This window comes from Tachysurus vachellii, chromosome 22 (assembly GCF_030014155.1).
Source record: "Tachysurus vachellii isolate PV-2020 chromosome 22, HZAU_Pvac_v1, whole genome shotgun sequence".
Lineage (NCBI taxonomy): Eukaryota > Metazoa > Chordata > Actinopteri > Siluriformes > Bagridae > Tachysurus > Tachysurus vachellii.
Window position 1 is genome coordinate 7,948,810 of NC_083481.1, and position 17,363 is coordinate 7,966,172.

At 35.8% G+C, this 17,363-nt stretch overlaps 2 protein-coding genes across 2 annotated transcripts; one reads left to right on the plus strand and one right to left on the minus strand.

Annotated features, from left to right (window-relative positions):
- Nucleotides 1-3,091: 3,091 nt before the first annotated feature.
- On the minus strand, nucleotides 3,092-7,898 carry bloc1s1 (biogenesis of lysosomal organelles complex-1, subunit 1). Its single transcript, XM_060858614.1, has 4 exons — nucleotides 7,725-7,898; nucleotides 6,556-6,628; nucleotides 5,921-6,053; nucleotides 3,092-3,944 (listed from the first exon to the last, which is right to left on the minus strand). Exons 1-4 carry the CDS (start codon nucleotides 7,783-7,785, stop codon nucleotides 3,834-3,836), a joined length of 378 nt encoding a protein of 125 aa, XP_060714597.1. The 5' UTR covers nucleotides 7,786-7,898; the 3' UTR covers nucleotides 3,092-3,833.
- A 404-nt stretch (nucleotides 7,899-8,302) lies between these two features.
- Nucleotides 8,303-17,318, plus strand: tbc1d20 (TBC1 domain family, member 20). Its single transcript, XM_060857845.1, has 8 exons — nucleotides 8,303-8,634; nucleotides 9,715-9,900; nucleotides 9,983-10,063; nucleotides 10,857-11,043; nucleotides 12,629-12,730; nucleotides 13,550-13,691; nucleotides 14,227-14,411; nucleotides 15,057-17,318. The coding sequence occupies exons 1-8, from the start codon at nucleotides 8,592-8,594 to the stop codon at nucleotides 15,328-15,330; spliced, it is 1,200 nt and encodes a 399-aa protein (XP_060713828.1). The 5' UTR covers nucleotides 8,303-8,591; the 3' UTR covers nucleotides 15,331-17,318.
- Nucleotides 17,319-17,363: the final 45 nt, after the last annotated feature.

A 17,363-nucleotide genomic window follows, 5' to 3' on the forward strand; every position in this document is an offset into this window, starting at 1 on the left:
ATATATATATATATATATATATATATATATATATATATACTATACACGAAAAGGTTGCTAATAGGTAACTCTTTAGCAATATACAGTAGGTTGCTAGAGGTTGCTAAAAGGTTACCAAAAAAATCTCTAAACACAAAACAGTTCTGGAAAATATATCTATGTTGTCAGTATACCAACCACCTGCCATTTTAATTAATTATCAATAATAATCTTCTTTTAATAATTTACTCTAATAATAATTTTCTTCTTTTATGCAAATGAGTTTAATAACGTTATTGTTAATGTTATTGTTGTTGTTGTTGAGGAAATTTCATCACATATTTTAAGTAGATAAATTATTATTTAGTTATTGCTTAGTTTTTGTTATTGAAAAAGGGTTCTTCAACATTTTAATACTCGATTGACTGTAGGACACGTTGTATACTGTAAATATGAATGTAGAGCACAGAGACTCTCATACACACTGTAGCTAAAATTCTTCTGCAGATGCTCAAGGCGATGTTTAAAGATTGCATGACAAAACCCTGAAGAGAAAAAGAGGCTTTGGTATTATTAAAGATGTATAAAGAATGTCTTTGTGGAATGTTTTCCCCCAGAGGCCAAAATATCAAGATCATTTTCTTCTTATCAAACTTATTAACCCTATTTTAGTTCAAGGTGTTATACAGTAGGCTACTTTTTTGTTACTTTATGATACTGGTGTTTTTTGCAAATCAAACTATAAATGTTTTTGTTAAATTAAAAGAAAAATTCATCATGTAGCTAAATGCTGTAAGCATCATGTGTGTGGCCACTTGAAAACACGCCAGAAAAGCTCTTTTATTAAATCCCCTTGTATGGAACTGTATAGGAAAGATGGAAGTTATGAAGCTAATAACAGTTTCATATGATCCCTTCTTTTTATCTTATGATGTTTAGAGACTGTTTGTTTGTTTCAAGTACTGTAAGTATATGAAGATATGGGCATGTATGAAGATAAAAGGTTATAGCTCTGATAGATTATTCAATGAAATAAACTGTATCTAATTTACATAAATTTGTATACTATAATTAAAAATGAAACATATTAAATAAAGTATGAGCATGACTGACTAGATGCAATCAGTTAGTCAGATTTGTATAGGAATGATTCATTTTACAGACAGCAAAATTAATATTATTCAATAAATATTGCATCTAAAAAACCCACTTGGCATTACATGAACTGATAGCTGTGAAAATGATTAGGTGTTAGAAAGGCTATAAAGTTGAAAGGTGTCATATTTGTCCTACCTGCTCTGTTCCTACTAAACGTCCTGTGAGAATTACTGTGCTTGTCCACTTGTTGCTTCAGAATGGGAATGTTTCAGGGACGGCTTTATCCCTTGGCTTTATCCCTTAAAGCAGGTCCACTATTTGTAAGCTATGCATAATGCTTCTTATTTGTGTGTGTGTGTGTGTATGTGTGTGTGAGAGAAAGAGAGAGGGGGCGGATGAGAATAACTTGAGAACAGATTCCAGAAACAAAAAAACCTAATGCTTATATAATAGTCATTCCTTAAGATATCGCTGGAATGTCTTGCTATTCAGTTTGTAAATGTCTTATTTCTTATTCATGCGTAATTGTTTAATTGTCTTTTCTTCTACTCAGATCAGTTTTACAGCCATAGATACAAGTATATTTTCAATGATTATATCCCTGGAGTTATGTGCTTTGGATTTGAAAGATGCAAATGTAAAAAAAGTCCATAAAGCTAACCATCTAGATTAAAATAATCTTCAGATATTACAGAATTATGTTACACACACACACACACACACACACACACACTTTTTTCTGTCCTCTACTAAGAAAGTGTTTTCCAGCCTACTATAAGTTTCATGGATGCACCCCTAAAAGCTGTGAATAGAATTTAAATTAGATTTTAAGAGGATTTTTTTTTTGCTGTACAAATAAGGTCTCCTGCTAAAATGCCTTACTATCTGAAAAAAAGCTCTGTGTGTTATGAAAAAGGTTTTAAAAAAAAAAAAAGCATAGACTGCTGAAACTTTTGTACATGTATTTATTTTTTTATTTATTTTTTTACATTTTTGGCCACCGCTGTTCTTCCTGAGATAAACTATGTCCAATCCAGAAAACAGCATAAGGACAGTTTTAGAGCTCATTTAAGATTCTCTGTGAAAGCAACAATATGTTGGTGTTCAGCACTAATAAAAACTTGTCTTCTTTAATCAAGGGATCATTTTTGTTGTAGAGTAGAATTTATTTAGATGTAATAAACAATACTAAAATATCTAATATGGTAAATTTCCAGCTAGTAATTTGATAAGACTGTGAGGAAATTTGAAGTGACCTTCACAGATTTGAACATTAACCCAGTAAAGAACAAGCCAACAAATCCTATTGCTGTGTGTGAGCACTCTTTGTTCTAATTAAGGGAACTTTGTACATGGTTTCTTTCAAAGGCCTTGCATTGTATAACACTAAAACATCTGCTGAACATGTGAAAGGCAAATAAATAAAAAAAAATGAATAAAAATCATCCTCATGCAATATTACACAAACAGTTCAAAAGGCTAGGAATAAGAACTGCTTTTCTATTTAAACAATTTTTAGGAACATAATAAAATTAAAATTCTCAACCAATAATTTGAGCTTTATAAAAACTGGATTTTTGATGTGAGGCCTAATTCTTATGAAGTCCTTTAAAGGAAGAAAAGGTGCTCATTTTAAAGGAGTTAAAAGAACACACACCTGTACACAGCAATACATACAAACATCTTGAATCTGGTTGGTCGGAATGTGGCGATTCAATTTATAAAACAGTTGTCATACATCATTTAGGCTTATAATAAGCAGTACAATCAGCAATGTTTGATATAGTAAAATTTTCTTTAAATAGACATTTAGACAAGGAAGGATTCTCCAGTGTTAGGTCTTTGTAACGGTCTGTAAGTTTCCTCCAGAGGGAAGTCCTAAGCTTTTTAAGGAGACTTTCACACTTCTCAAAAACATAAAAAGTAATTTATTATTATTATTATTATTATTATTATTATTATTATTATTAACTACAAGAAACAGAAAAAAGAGAGGCTTGTGAGGAAACAGATGTTTATAGCTTATACAATTTATTACGAAATAACTTGTTTAATCGATATTCTTCATTACATGCAAATATAAATAATAAAAAATTGGGTTTATTTCATTACCAAACAGCTGTTGTATAGGAAAAATAAAACCTGGGACATGCTGTTAATGGAAAATAATCATTATAATTACTTATCTTTACCTCCAGCCTTGTTTATTAAATACCCAGTAAGCACATGATGCATCTCGCCGGTCTAATACATTAACATTCCATTAACATTTATTATTTTTTATTCAAAGTGACTTATAAGAGAGGCAATGTCACCATCTGGCTTCTCTGTGCTTCATTTTGGACTTGAGTCTAAGCCTTCAAGACTATAACCATCCATCCTGACACTGACATATCATATAATGCGAATGCTAGGTCATTAAAAAATGAAAGGGTTATTTACAGACACAAACAATAAAACAAAGCTTAGCATTCGTTATGCAAACATTTTCTATGTAAACTCAGTGTTATAAAAACACAGGTGCTCTTGGTATGTGTTGTTTGGGTGAGAAAAAAAACTTTTCCAGACAAAATACATCATCATTTAGCAACATCATCTGCAAACATGATTCTAGACTTAAGCTGAAACGAAATTAGCAGTTCATCAAAGCAATTCCATTCCTCTATCAATGTAGTAGTAATCCAAGATCTACACTACTACAGAATCCTAAAGGAAAATGTGTTGTCCCTGTTCTGCTCTCCCTCTGCACAGGCATTCTATGATGATGCCGTCTGGATCTGGCCTTTGTGTACGTACTCTAGAGCTGTGGCGATAGTCCTCATGTCCATCTCAATGCTGCGCGCCCAGTTCTCCACATCACCAATTTCCTGTTTACAAAAAAAGGAAATGAAAGGGTAAATAGGAAAGGTTGATAAATAAATAAAAAAATCTGTCATGTATCAAATTTTCTCCACTTTGATCTCCACTTTGAGAAAACTTAATGATATCTTTTTTTTTTTTATTTAGGTTTCTTCTGACTTTGCCTTGGGTTTTTGCCTGTAAAGCTCAACATACACAGAAGTGACTGCAGTCTGATTTTCTCAAGATTCTACCAAGTTTTTAGTGGAAGTCTTACACTATAGCCAAATGTTTGTGGACACCTGACCATCACAGCAAAATGTAGGTCTTCCCCCAAACTGTTGCCACAGTTGTATAAAACACCTTGATATGCTGTAGAAGTAAGATTTCACTGGAACCAAGACCCAAACCTGTCCCAGCATGTCAATGCCCATGTGCACAAAGTAGACTCTTTACAGACAAATTTAAAACGTTTGACAATAAAATGTCATTTCTAACAAGAAAATGGACCAACATTTTTGATCTAATTGAATTAACTAACAATTATTTACCTGCTGTTGTTAGCATAAACAAATGAAAGTTGTATTTAAAGACAGAGACTGATGCTGATACAGAAATCGTTTCCTATTGTAAATTTATAATTCTTCTGAACTTTTGTGAACAGCAATGTTGTTTTTTCAGAATTAGAGGATAAACAAAGGTAGGTGTGGTGTATTTTAGTGAAATTGGATAAATGTCTAATTATGCTTTTCTCCTTTTTCATCCTTGAACATACTACTGCTCAAGACCACATATAATAGAAAATGTCCAAATTTCACAAGATGAAGTGTTTTCCCAGGCCACCACACATTTTGTGTTTTTTTTTTGTTTTTGTTTTTTTTTGCATTAACCTAATTACAATATATCCAACTGTGAGTTTATATAGTAAGCTTGCTAGTGAATTACAAGGCTTCAGAATTAAAAACTGCTTGGCCCAGATTTACAAATAGATATTTGTAAAGTCTCACTAAATCTTAGGCGAGACAAAAGATCCTTTCATTTACAAGACAACTAATCCAATAAACCTGGAGGCATGACCCGAAAATTAACAGATGCAGCAAAGACGTCATTTAGGGTGTTTACAAGCTAGAGACTTTACTGGGAATAAGAAATAGGGGACTAGAAATAGTTATGCTGTTAACATTAAGTGATCAGAGTATTTAAAAAAAATATTTTATTCTATTTTATAATTATTAGACAATTTTAGATTATTAGATTTTTCCAGTGGTTGTCTACCTTTTAAAATACATACCAGGTCAAAATCATACAATACTGCACTTCTGAAGATAAAGATAAGCGTGCAGTCAGATAAATTGTGTATGTGTATGTACTGGGTGATTTACAAATAATGAATAACTGCATGTCAACGATAATCAGCATGTAAAGAAACAGAAGGAATCAATCTTTATATTAGGCATGTGCTCATTTTTCAATAGCCTTGGCAAGTTCAAATCTCTGCCTCTTCTAGTTAATCAGCTTGCACGCTTTACGCTAGTGTTACCATGTTATTTTTCTATCATCTTATTTAAAAGCTGTACACAAACAAGATTATTTACAGAAAGCTGTTATATCGAATTTACATTGGTTATGCTAGAGACAACATTACAACGACAAACTATAGTGAATCAGGAAATAATCAGAGTGTATTGAATCAAATAAAGACTAATCAAGTCTAGTTTGTTTCTTAAGAATGAGAGGGATCCTGGAAGCTGATACAAGACAGCAGGAAATCTATCTAAGGCTCTGCAGAGACTTTTGTTGTTGTGGACAAATCTCATGACCGATCTTGCCTGGGGCAATCTTTCTTACAATCTACTGCCAGACAATTTATTTGCCAGAGTTGAATTTATAAGGTAGCAAATACATCACTGAAGTACTCGCTCTAAGGGTATTTATATAGACATCTTGAAGCTCAAAATGTAAAAATGTACACCTTGAATTCTTCAAAATAACAATGGTATTGTACCTTTAATGCCTGGTTGAAGCTTTCCACCATGCTGATCCACTGCGACGTCTGTTTAGAAAACTGAGCTGCCTGAACCTGCAGTGTCTTCACCTCATGGTCCAGTTTGCGCTGATTAACATACGCCTGAGCCACTCTGGTAAGAGGGACACGTTTTGGACAGGTTAAAGAGAAGGAACCTGATTTAAAAGAGCTAGCAGATGCAAGTTCACAAAATTCATAGAATTAAAATATAGCCTATGATAAAAAAAATTAATTAACTAAAGAAATAAACAGAGACATAAATGTATATAAAAAGATATGCATGATGGTATCAAATGTACATAAAGTAAACAGGATAAGGAAAATAAAATATGTATAAATACAACAAAAGACCATCTTTTCTTTTTTCAATTTTGAGACTTTTAAGTTTCATAATCCTTCTGGTGCTTTGGTGCTATTTTACCCCACACAGATTCTTCACTACAATCCCAGATTATGATTATAACTATAGAGCCTTATATCACATGTGCAGACTCATTCTTTAGGATTAATGCTTCTATTTATGTGCACTGGTTCATAAATAAACTATTCATTACTCAACTAAATATAGAAATGTCACACTGAGGTCACAGGGAATAGCTCTATTAGACTCTTACCCCACATTCAGGTGGTCCACTAAAGCCTCTGTCAAACAGGTGGCGGCTGCAATGGCTTCACGTCGTCGTCGCTCTGTGTTAAAGGGAATCACAGAAAAAAGTGCTATCAAAGGTCAATTAAAACATTCAAAATTAATAGTTATTTGAAATACTTGTACATGACAATGGTACACACAAATGCTACTGTTGCACTGAATGAACATTAGGCTAAAAAAAATCTGAAATATTTCTTTATTAAACCATTTGACAGAAAAGAGTAATTAACTATAAACCATCAAACTGTGACAAGAATTTTATTTATTATTATTATTATTATTAGCAGCAGCACTGTTGAATTTACAGTAAGGGATAAAAGTCTAGTCACTGATCGCTGTTGTTCCCAACAACCAATCACTGATCACCATTCTATTCTATTCTAATGACATTTCACTGATCACTGCTGCTCACAATTACTATTCACTGATCAAAGATGTTTCCACTGACCAATCACTAAACGTTATCCTTTCTCCCAATGACTAAGCATTGACTACCATTGTTCCCAATGACTAATCACCATTTTTCCAACCTTTGTCTTTTTTGTCCCTTGTTTTAAACATTTACAAATAAAATAAAATACAACACAACAACAGATCACATGCAAATGATTACGAGGACTCATGAATATTCAGATATCTGTGCCATCCGGTGTCTTTTGTGCACACATTAGGTGCTTTCTCCTGAACAGAGTCAGTCAATAAATACCAATAAACAATCTATTGTTTCACAAGTCTATTGTTTCACAACTAAGCTCCAGAAAGCTACAGAATACATTAGATAATCCTAATTTCTAGTAGAAGTGTTAGATTAGGAAAATGAGCAGGTTTTGTTGGACTGTAGTTATATACATGACTGTAATGTGGCTCAGTTTGACTATTTATTAAAATCTGAATAATAAGAATTAGATTTAGAATCATTTCTTTCCCTCCTCTAAAATAGTGCAATTTGACCACAACCTCTGTTCAGGCTCTAAATGCTCAAAGTCTCTAGAGACAAATCAATACATCATTATAGAGAAATGTAAAAAAAAAAAAAAACAATCTGTTTTTTTTATTTTTTATTTATTTATTTTATTCCCTTTCATCACACTGCAGGAAATACTATAGTTTAACTTCTCTAGAATAAAGACATACCTTGAAGCTCTTTCCTTTCGTTTTGTTTAACTTGATGTTCCTTTAACAACCGTGAAAGCATTGCTGCATTAATGTTATAAACCCCCCAAAAAAACCGCAAAAATATAAAGATAAAAAACAAAAAACCCTGAATTGTTTGTTGACGGTGTTTGGGCCGTATGTCATATGACAGAACACGTGGGTCGAACGACTTTTCAAATTAAAAGTCTCAAAATATAAAGGTAGTGAAAATGATACAAGAAATGAAAGGAATAAAATCATGAAAAAAATTAATCAATAACAATTTGAAAATTTAAAGAGCTTTGAACAGTGACTGTATTTTTGTATTCATTTTTTAAACGAAGTCAGAATTTAAAACAATACAATATTAAAAAAGATTAAAAAAAAAAAATTTAATCAGGATGGTTATAAGAGTTGCCAAGCACATTGTCCTCATGTCACGAATCAAAAACAAGACTAGTTTTTGTACTGAATTCCACAATTTATCCGATTCAAAGAGGCGTGTCAGGAATAACAGGAACCGTCAGAGGACTTTTATTTTGCTTTTTCTTTTTTTTTCCTATTGTGGTTCACTTCCGTATCTGGTAAATGCCAGCTCAGAGAGGATGCTGTAGCACAGACGCCGTATTTGTCGCTACTTCGGATGAAATAATGTCCGTAGCGGCTGTTTATTATGTACAGATGTGAACGTATGTGTAAAGCAGTGTTAAGCTTAGTGTTAAGGTCAGTTGACAGTCTGAGTGGGCGTGGCCTGTTTCCAAGCCGTTATGCTAGCTGATATTGTGATGTGCAGGAAATCGGATGGCTCTTGTGTGTTCACTGCTGTTCCTGCGAGCTGAAGAGAAAACATAACATGTCCACAACATCATGAACCTAAAAAAGACCAGAAATGATGGGATCGGAAAACAAGGTAAAAGCTAAAAGCTAAATAATGTAGTACAGAAATCACAACAAAGCTTCAATGTTTACAAAAACAGAGGTTTGTTGTTTTCTTGTTGTTTTCTTTTCTGTTTGTTTTTCCCTTTTGAGTTGATCAGTTTCCTTCCATCTAACATGTTGTTGTTAAATGTGAATGTATTGTTATAGTGTATAAGCCTCTATTTAGTGATGCTACCAGATGTTATAATAATTATAATTATAATAATTAATATATATATATATATATTATATAATAATTATTATAATGTGTTTAAAATGTATAACGACACATTGACTGAATCCCAAATGATTGCTTGCTGTGTGTATTAAGTGCCCTATATAGAGTGTGTATGAATAAGATATGAATATATGATAGGATAAGATAAGATATGATGTACCTTTATTCGTCCCACAGTGGGGAAATTTCTCTGTTACAGCAGCAAAGAAAAAGAAATACAAATATATAAAAGAATGAAGACATAATATAATACACAGTATATACACAACACAATATATAAATACACAAAAGAAAAAAGAGCCCACGAGTAAGTAGTTACGCTAACAGACATATTGCACACAGGAAATTTTTTTAGCACATTTTTAAAAGTTCTGTTATTGTACGTGTTGTTTAAAATACTTTGTTATTGTTATTATTGCACTTAAACCAGTAATCCAGTGTGTAATTATGTTGACTGGTTCACTGGGAGCAGCTTTGATTGTAAAGTCTAATAGCAGCAGGGAGAAAAGAGCGTCTGTATCGCTCCTTCAGACACTCAGGATGTAACAGTCTGTCACTGAAGGAGCTGCTCGGAGATGAAACCATTTCATACAGGGGGTGAGAGTCGTTCTGATGATAGTTTTGCTACCATCCTCCTTTCTCCCACCTCCTGAATAGTGCTTACACTTTTATGTAGTGCACTATTTAGAAAGCACAGAGGCATTTGGGATGATCTCGGGATTGGGGTAAAGGTTAAAGAATGACACTTCATTTCACAATGTCTGTTTTTGGCTTTCTGTAAGACTTCTGGAATAATATTTTTTGCACTGTTAACGATTGTGACTGTGCATGCAGATGCTGACTCAAAGAGGAAGAGAAAGACGGCTGAGATCACACAGGCTCTGAACGCAACACCGGTCGACGTGGCCACACTAAGGAGGATGGCCATCAGTGAAGGAGGGCTCATGACCGATGAGATCCGCCGTAAAGTCTGGCCGTGGCTACTGAACGTCCCTGTAGAGAACATCCCTGAAAAACTTGGTAAGTTTGGTAAAGTGAGCTGAAATTGTTCAATGCTTGCTGTAGGTTGCTGATAAGTCACAAAAAATGGTTTCCTTTCCAGATGATGTGAATAGAGAGAATGATAAGGACTATAACCAGGTGCTCTTGGATGTACAAAGATCCCTGAGACGCTTTCCTCCAGGTTAGTGACAAAAAAACGTGCTGCCGGTGCTTTAGTAAGCTCTTTGGTCTATTATTATACATAACTGAGTCATGTGAGGTGCGTCTCTAGATCGTGCATCGGTATCTTATAAACAAGGTCAGGTCTTGGTAAGGATGCTGGTTCACTACACATTGGGACACTGATATGACATTCTAATTTGCTTTTCAGTCACTAGAAAAAACCAAACACTTATTTATATGTCCAATAACTTTGATAACCACACATGTTTCTGTCATGGCACTTCAAGCTGGATTGTAGACTGATGAATTTTTATTTAAAAAAAAAAACGCTAATGATAGCACTCATTTAAGAACAAATACACAAATAACATAGTATTAACCTTTGTAGGTGAAGTTGGCTGAGAGATTGTCTACCTTTTGTTTGTTTGCTTGCTAGTTTTTTCATGTTGAGAAGCTAAAAACATATCCCATTATTTCCATTTAGGTAACATATCGAGCATAGATGTAGGTTTTAGTGGTGCACTGGAAGGATTTGTGCGATCAAGACAGACGACTATTAATATGCCCGATACCCGATCGGTGTGTGATTATGGCATGCATACAGCTGGTGGTTAGAATCTTACCTAGTTAGTTTTGTATCTCAGTTAAAAAAAAAACTAAGTAAACCTGACCTAACTGCATTTGGGGGGTATGGAAGAATGTACATGTCTCAACTTTGGCCAAAACTGTGGTGGTCATAATACAGTCAGCTTTTCTTAACATCTCTTCATTGCCAAATATTTTAAGTTTACTTTGACACTTACTTTGTTCAGGTATGCCTGACGATCAGAGGATGGGACTGCAGGAAGAGCTGATCGACATCATCCTGCGCGTGCTGCAAAATAACCCCCAGCTGCACTATTATCAGGGCTATCACGACATCGTGGTAACCTTCCTGCTCGTGCTGGGAGAACGCCTTGCCACTGCGCTGGTGGAGAAACTCTCCACACACCATCTCAGGTGGAGCAGCAGTTTCCTTTAAATACATTTCAGACATGAAAATGTGTGCAGGACATATACAAGTATATCAGCTTTGGTAGTAGAAAATCCTCTGTACTTGCTGAGTTGTCTGGAACACTACACTTTATACCACAAACCTCATTTACAACTGATGTATTCATCCTTCCACATACATACACACACTAACTGGTGGGTGGCTGAAATGGCTTGTTGATGAGAAAGAGAAAAGACTGTTTGAAGCTGACAAAAAGGTTATAGTAACTCTTTACGTCTGTGGTGAGCAGAAAATCATATCCTAAAGCAGAACATGACAGATCCCGAAGTGGACAGGCTACAACAGCAGAGAACGATTTTGGGTTCCAGTTGTGTCAGGGAAAGACAGAAATTTGAGGCTACCGTGGACACGGGCTCAGCCAATCTGCACAAAAATATCAGGTCTGAATAGTCTGGGGGGCTTTTTACACCTGGTCACTTCATGCGTTTCATAGCTATCCGATGGTAAAAAGACCAGGTGTAAATGCCCTCCGAAACGTTTTCGAGACGGATATAAATCCGATCGTTCAAACCACTTCAGGAGGTGGTCTAGGACACATTTCAGATGAAATTGGACAGGTGTAAATGAATTTGGCTGTTCAAGCCACATACGTCAGCGTTATACTCCTCGTAACAAGTTTTTCGTCTTCTTTTTGATTGCATTCTGAAAAGCGCATACACCAAAGCGTGTTCCATTTCAATTACCCCGGAAATTAGGTCAAATATATTTGCATTTTGGGCAGGAGTAGAAAGATTGGTTTGATATCCGATTCGCCAAGACACATGCGGCCTAATGTAAATGGAACAGTTTTAACAAATCAGATGAAGTGACCAGGTGTAAAAAGGCCCTGTATTTCTTCAGCAACATGCAGCTGTCCCCATCCATTGAGGTCAGATTTGGGCATCAACAGCATAAATACATGGACATAACCCACCTTCTTTAAGCAGAGCAGGGTGGTGCTGTTGGTTTAATTGGGTGGAAATGTGTTCTTGGAGCACACTGGGCCTAAAATAAACAGAAATCTAAATGTCTAAATGTTCCATGATCCAGAGAGCGAGATCACGACAGCTTTGGTGTCCTCCCCAGTCATCACATCTGCATTCAATAGAGATGAAGAGAGAATCTGGTAAAACAGGAGATTCTATGGTCACCTGACAAATCTGCACATGATGTGATTTAGTGACATGGAGCAGAATCTCAAATGAATGTTTCTAACATGTTGTAGACTGCAGCGATGAAAAGAGGAATTGAAATCCTGACTGACTATATTGTTCAGATCACATCTAGAGTATAATCATGACTTTTTTCCAGACATCCACACATTTCATTCTTAATTCTTAGACTGTTTTTTTTTTTTTTTTTTAATTCGTTTGTTAGATATTTGGTTGATAATTAGACCAATGAGAAAACTGAGGCATATAAAACCTTTTATAGTACATACACTTCTTATAATGCATACGAATTTTCTTTGTTATGGATTTTGCCTTCACTTGTGCCACATGTTTTTAAGTAAAATGTAATGATTTGTCCTTAATCATTTTTCCACTAAAGGGACTTTATGGACCCCACCATGGACAACACAAAACACATCCTCAACTACCTTATGCCGATTATAGAGCGAGTCAACCCAGAGGTGTACGACTTCATGCAACAGTTAGTAAATCTTTTTGGATATTTATTTAGTTGTGTATTACGTTTTCTTGTTTAGATATTTGGGAGTTGCCTACGTTGTTTGATTGTGCATTTAGTTTGTTTAAAGGTGGGGTGCACGATGTTTGAAAGCAATTTGTTGACATGTGAAATCACCAAAAGAAACACGCCCCTAACCCAAATGGGTGTCACCCCTGTTTTGATAGCTCCGCCCCACACATACATACGTAACCCAGGCAACTATTTTGGCGGAACCTGCTGGGGCGGCTGGCCGAGGGGATATTTTTATCAATAAATGAACCCAATGAGTAATACTCTGGTAATACAAATGTGTTTTTGTAGTACTGTGTGTTGTACCGTGAAAGGTTTATCTCCGTTTCACGCAGAAGACGACGTTCAACACCTAGAACCCGAGGCAGAGGTAACGACAGGTATCCGCCATGTCAATGTTTTAATCGCTTTCTGCTAATGTCACACATGCGCACTGAACCCTCTCTCTGGGATATTGACAAGACACGCCCCTTTCTGAACATTGGGTACAGGTTTGTTTTGTTAGTCGGCCCGACTCAGTTTTCTGAAGCATTTCTCAAACAACGTACACCCCGCCTTCAAAGAATGTAAAAAATAAGTTCCAACTTTAAAACTAGGTGTATATACGGAATTACTCTTAAAATGAACCTTAAAAATATGAAATATGGCAAAAATTATGTTCTTAATGCTGATGAAATTCTTGCCAAAAGTTATTTACTTTTTCATCTTATATACTGTGTTTTATGGATATTTACTGTGAAATGATGAAACCCACTGATTTCTTTGCTCTAGAGCTGAGGTGGGCACCATCTTCGCCCTGAGCTGGCTCATTACCTGGTTCGGCCATGTATTATCAGATTTCCGGCATGTAGTGCGGTTGTACGATTTCTTCTTGGCCTGCCATCCACTGATGCCAATTTATTTTGCTGCTGTGGTGAGTTTGCTCTTTCATCTTGCTGACTGTTTCAATGGTCAGACTTCCTCAGTGCTCTCTTGTTCAGGACAGGTATTATTTGTCTCGGCTATTTTGGGTAAGCAGAGACAAGTAGGCAATTTCAACTGTGGCTCTTATTGAGCTTCCGACAGCCGGGTTTAACACTGCAAATATTTACAGCCAGCTGTATTTGCTTTTGCAAATGTAAGCAATCGCATTGGCTTCTACAGCAGTATCAATATTTTAGTAGCTATTGTTGGAGAGACACGGCAGGTCATAAAAGTTACACAACCAGTAATATTGGTGGGAATAGTTAGTGTAACTTACATTTCAGAGAGACAGGGTGAGAGATACATGATGATTTCTTGTTAAAGATAACTACTTATTCATTTTCACCCATCATGAGAAATATTAGGGTTACTGTATTGATTGTTTGTCTGCCACTGAAACTGTCTTTTCAAAATCACTGGCTATCAAAGATATACGTAAGGAAGCCAGTGCTTTCCTTATCTGTTCATCATGTCTGTGTGTACAGATCGTGCTGTATCGAGAGGAGGAGGTGCTGGACTGTGAGTGTGACATGGCCATGATGCACCACCTGCTCTCTCAGATCCCTCAAGACCTCCCCTACGAGACCCTTATCAGTCGAGCCGGAGACCTTTTTGTACAGTTCCCTCCATCCGAGCTAGCAAAAGGAGCAACTCAGGAGCGTTCTCAGCAGTGAGTCACCTTCCCTTCTTCCCGTTTACTCTGACTTCCTTCCTTTCTCTCATCAAAATAACACGTTTCTTTTTTTTTCTGTTTCATTTACCATAAATTTACATTTTAAGTAAGCTTGATCATAATTTATAAGTGTTTACCCTCTTATTCTGTATTAATATTAATTAAAACAGGAAAAGGTCATTGGCAGTAGGTTCCATTGAGATTTCTTGAATTTCTTACTCTGCATTTCTTGAATGTTTCTCTAATCTGAGTAAAACTCTTTACTCAGAGTCTCTCCTTGAAACGACTGCTCCAATTTATGTATTTGTTTTAACTGTATCTATGCATTCTTATTTGGAGATTTTACACTAAGGGACAAAAAACTCTTCCAGTTGTGATTCGAGTTTATAAATCCCAGTACTTCACATTGTGGAAATCACATCTGCAGGTTTGTCTGACATTACTGAAGTGCTGGTTGCAATTCGAGGCAGATAACCGTCTATTCATTTTCAGACAGTTAGTAATGTAGCCCTGGTTCAAAACTATAGCAAACGTAGGAGACCAAAATGTCTGGCATTTAGTTTAAACTGTCAGATATGCTGATTTGTGATGCCCTGTTTAGATACAGAGTGTAATGACTCAGGATGTCATTCTCTATTTCAGAACGGCCGCGTCCACCTTCACAGACTTTGAGCTGGCCTCAGCGCAGCAGAAGCCTGAAACCGTGCTTCGCCGCAGACAGAAAGAGCAGCAGCAGAAGGAGCATGGCAGCACCATCGACCCTCAGCGTGGCACCGTGGCCGTGATTCGACCTGCTGCTCGACGGCTTGTCAGACTGGCAGTGATGGGCATCACCGTGGCACTGGGGGCTGCTGCATTGGCTGTAGTGAACTCTGCTCTGGAGTGGGCACCTAAACTCAACCTCTTGTTTCCCTAACATGCACAGACCGGACCTGTCTCTCAGGACATTGGGACGGGCCGTATTCAGTTTCTTTTTTTATTTATATATGTGAGGCCTAAATAATGTCATACTAAGAGAGATTACAACAAAGTGTTTTTCCCTCACAGGTTTAAGCTAAGGAGCAGGATTGTTTGATGATCACACTATTGAGCCAGAGCGGAACAGTACAAGATTGTCAAAAAAAAAATCACATGTACATGCAGCCTCAAACTAGTCATTTTATGAATTCGGAATCCATCATGAACGTTGTACATCTCTAATTTGACAGTTTGTATGTTTTCTTGTGATCATGTGATATTCATTTCGTAGATTAGGACTTGTACAATGGGTTTATACTTCACTCTTTTACTAACACTTTCTGGGCCCATCCTCTTGCCCCTACCTCCTTACCTTTATGGACCCATCCACATGGCCACACCTTTATCATCTCTCTAAAGCTGACCACCCGGCCTCACTGCCTTACCTTTCTGACCCATCCATTTGGACTCACTCATTCATCTCTCAGAAACTGACCACTTTACCCTGCCTCTTTGGCTTTGTGGACCCATCCACCTGGCCATCCCATCACCTCCTTTAAGCTGGTTTCACCACTTGGTTCCACCTTCTTACTTTTCTGGCTCATCCATTTGGACTCGGGCCTCAACGAGTAAGGTTTCATAACCATTAGTCGGAATAATAACCAGTTATTCGGAATTGTAGCATTAAAGTTATAGGCACATAAAGTGCCATTTATATTTGCAACATTACCATCGTATCACCTTTGATACGTAAGATTTGTAATAGGCATAGGTTTGTACCTGCAAAACAGATTATGGTGTCACGCTTACAGTCACAGATTCAAAAACCTAAAACGATGGATTAGAGATTCATAAGATTACAGCGTAAACGTTGCAATTACGAGTGCTGAATGGATCTATTCGTTATTAAGAGAAAGTGAATTCTCTTTACATTACAATAACATTGAGACCAAAATCCTTTATTTAATATAAATCCCACCTTTATATTAGAAGCACTTTTTTTTTGCAGTTAATAAAGCTAATTATTTTCAATATGTGCTCTTTAACTGAATATGAATAAATTGTCACAGTTTATATACACTTCGTATACTCAAAATACAAGAACATTGATGTTTCATTTTAGGGTATATTATGGTATACCATCAGATTTGCTCATTGTTAAAGAAATCAGAGCTCGGAGTATCACCCAGTGGCTGTTTATCATCCAATGGCATTTTTTTATTTTTATTTTTTTATTTGATAACTGCACACTCCCTTAAGAGACGTTGATGTAAGATTTGCTCCATTGTTCTCTAAGCGAATGATGAGCTGTGAAACTGTAATAAATTATTAACCATTCATAAAAAAGGAGAAAAATGGCAGTTATCATTACATTCATTCACTGCATGTGCACAAACACAACTGAACAATGTGTGAAATTAGTCTCAGCGGTCTGGATGTCGTTATTCTTCAAAGCCCGGCGATCTTTCTTCCGATGTTTTTTACAGTTCGGTTTACAATTAAACCGACAGATCAAATATTTTATGCAACAATCTCTGTTATGCACAATTTCTGTTCCATTACAGATTCTGTTCTGTAAGTGGAGGCATTAAATAATCCTGTATAAAACATCATAATATGTTAAGAGTAAATTGCGGGACTGTTTTAGTTACTTGATGGTATGGTTATAGAATCCCTTAGTAACATAAACGGTGCATAAATTTGAAGTGTTTTCACTATTTTAGATATCAACACAGTCTAATCATCACTTTATAAATCAACTTATAAGATTAAGTTATATATTGTAACACGTGTTTAATCCGTATGTTCGCTTGATCCATACCTTCGCCATACTTTATAGTTATTAATAAAAAAATCATTTTTGGTCATTTATTTGTACTGAAAATTTATTCTTTATGTTTGCTGCTTGCACTTTGCTGAAAAATCCTGGTCATTCTTTTAACAACATTTAATTCATCTGCAAAATATGTTGACCAACAAATAAACTTTTAA

Bases quoted from the DNA above. Each gene is read 5' to 3' on its own strand.
- bloc1s1 (XM_060858614.1), bottom strand. From the start codon at position 7,785: ATGCTTTCACGGTTGTTAAAGGAACATCAAGTTAAACAAAACGAAAGG. The intron at 6,629-7,724 runs GTATGTCTTTAT...CCTTTAACACAG, and splicing joins CGAAAGGAAAGAGCTTCAAG to AGCGACGACGACGTGAAGCC. The intron at 3,945-5,920 runs GTACAATACCAT...TTTTGTAAACAG, and splicing joins GCTTCAACCAGGCATTAAAG to GAAATTGGTGATGTGGAGAA.
- tbc1d20 (XM_060857845.1), top strand. From the start codon at position 8,592: ATGAACCTAAAAAAGACCAGAAATGATGGGATCGGAAAACAAG. The intron at 12,731-13,549 runs GTTAGTAAATCT...TCTTTGCTCTAG, and splicing joins GTGTACGACTTCATGCAACA to AGCTGAGGTGGGCACCATCT. The intron at 14,412-15,056 runs GTGAGTCACCTT...TCTCTATTTCAG, and splicing joins ACTCAGGAGCGTTCTCAGCA to AACGGCCGCGTCCACCTTCA.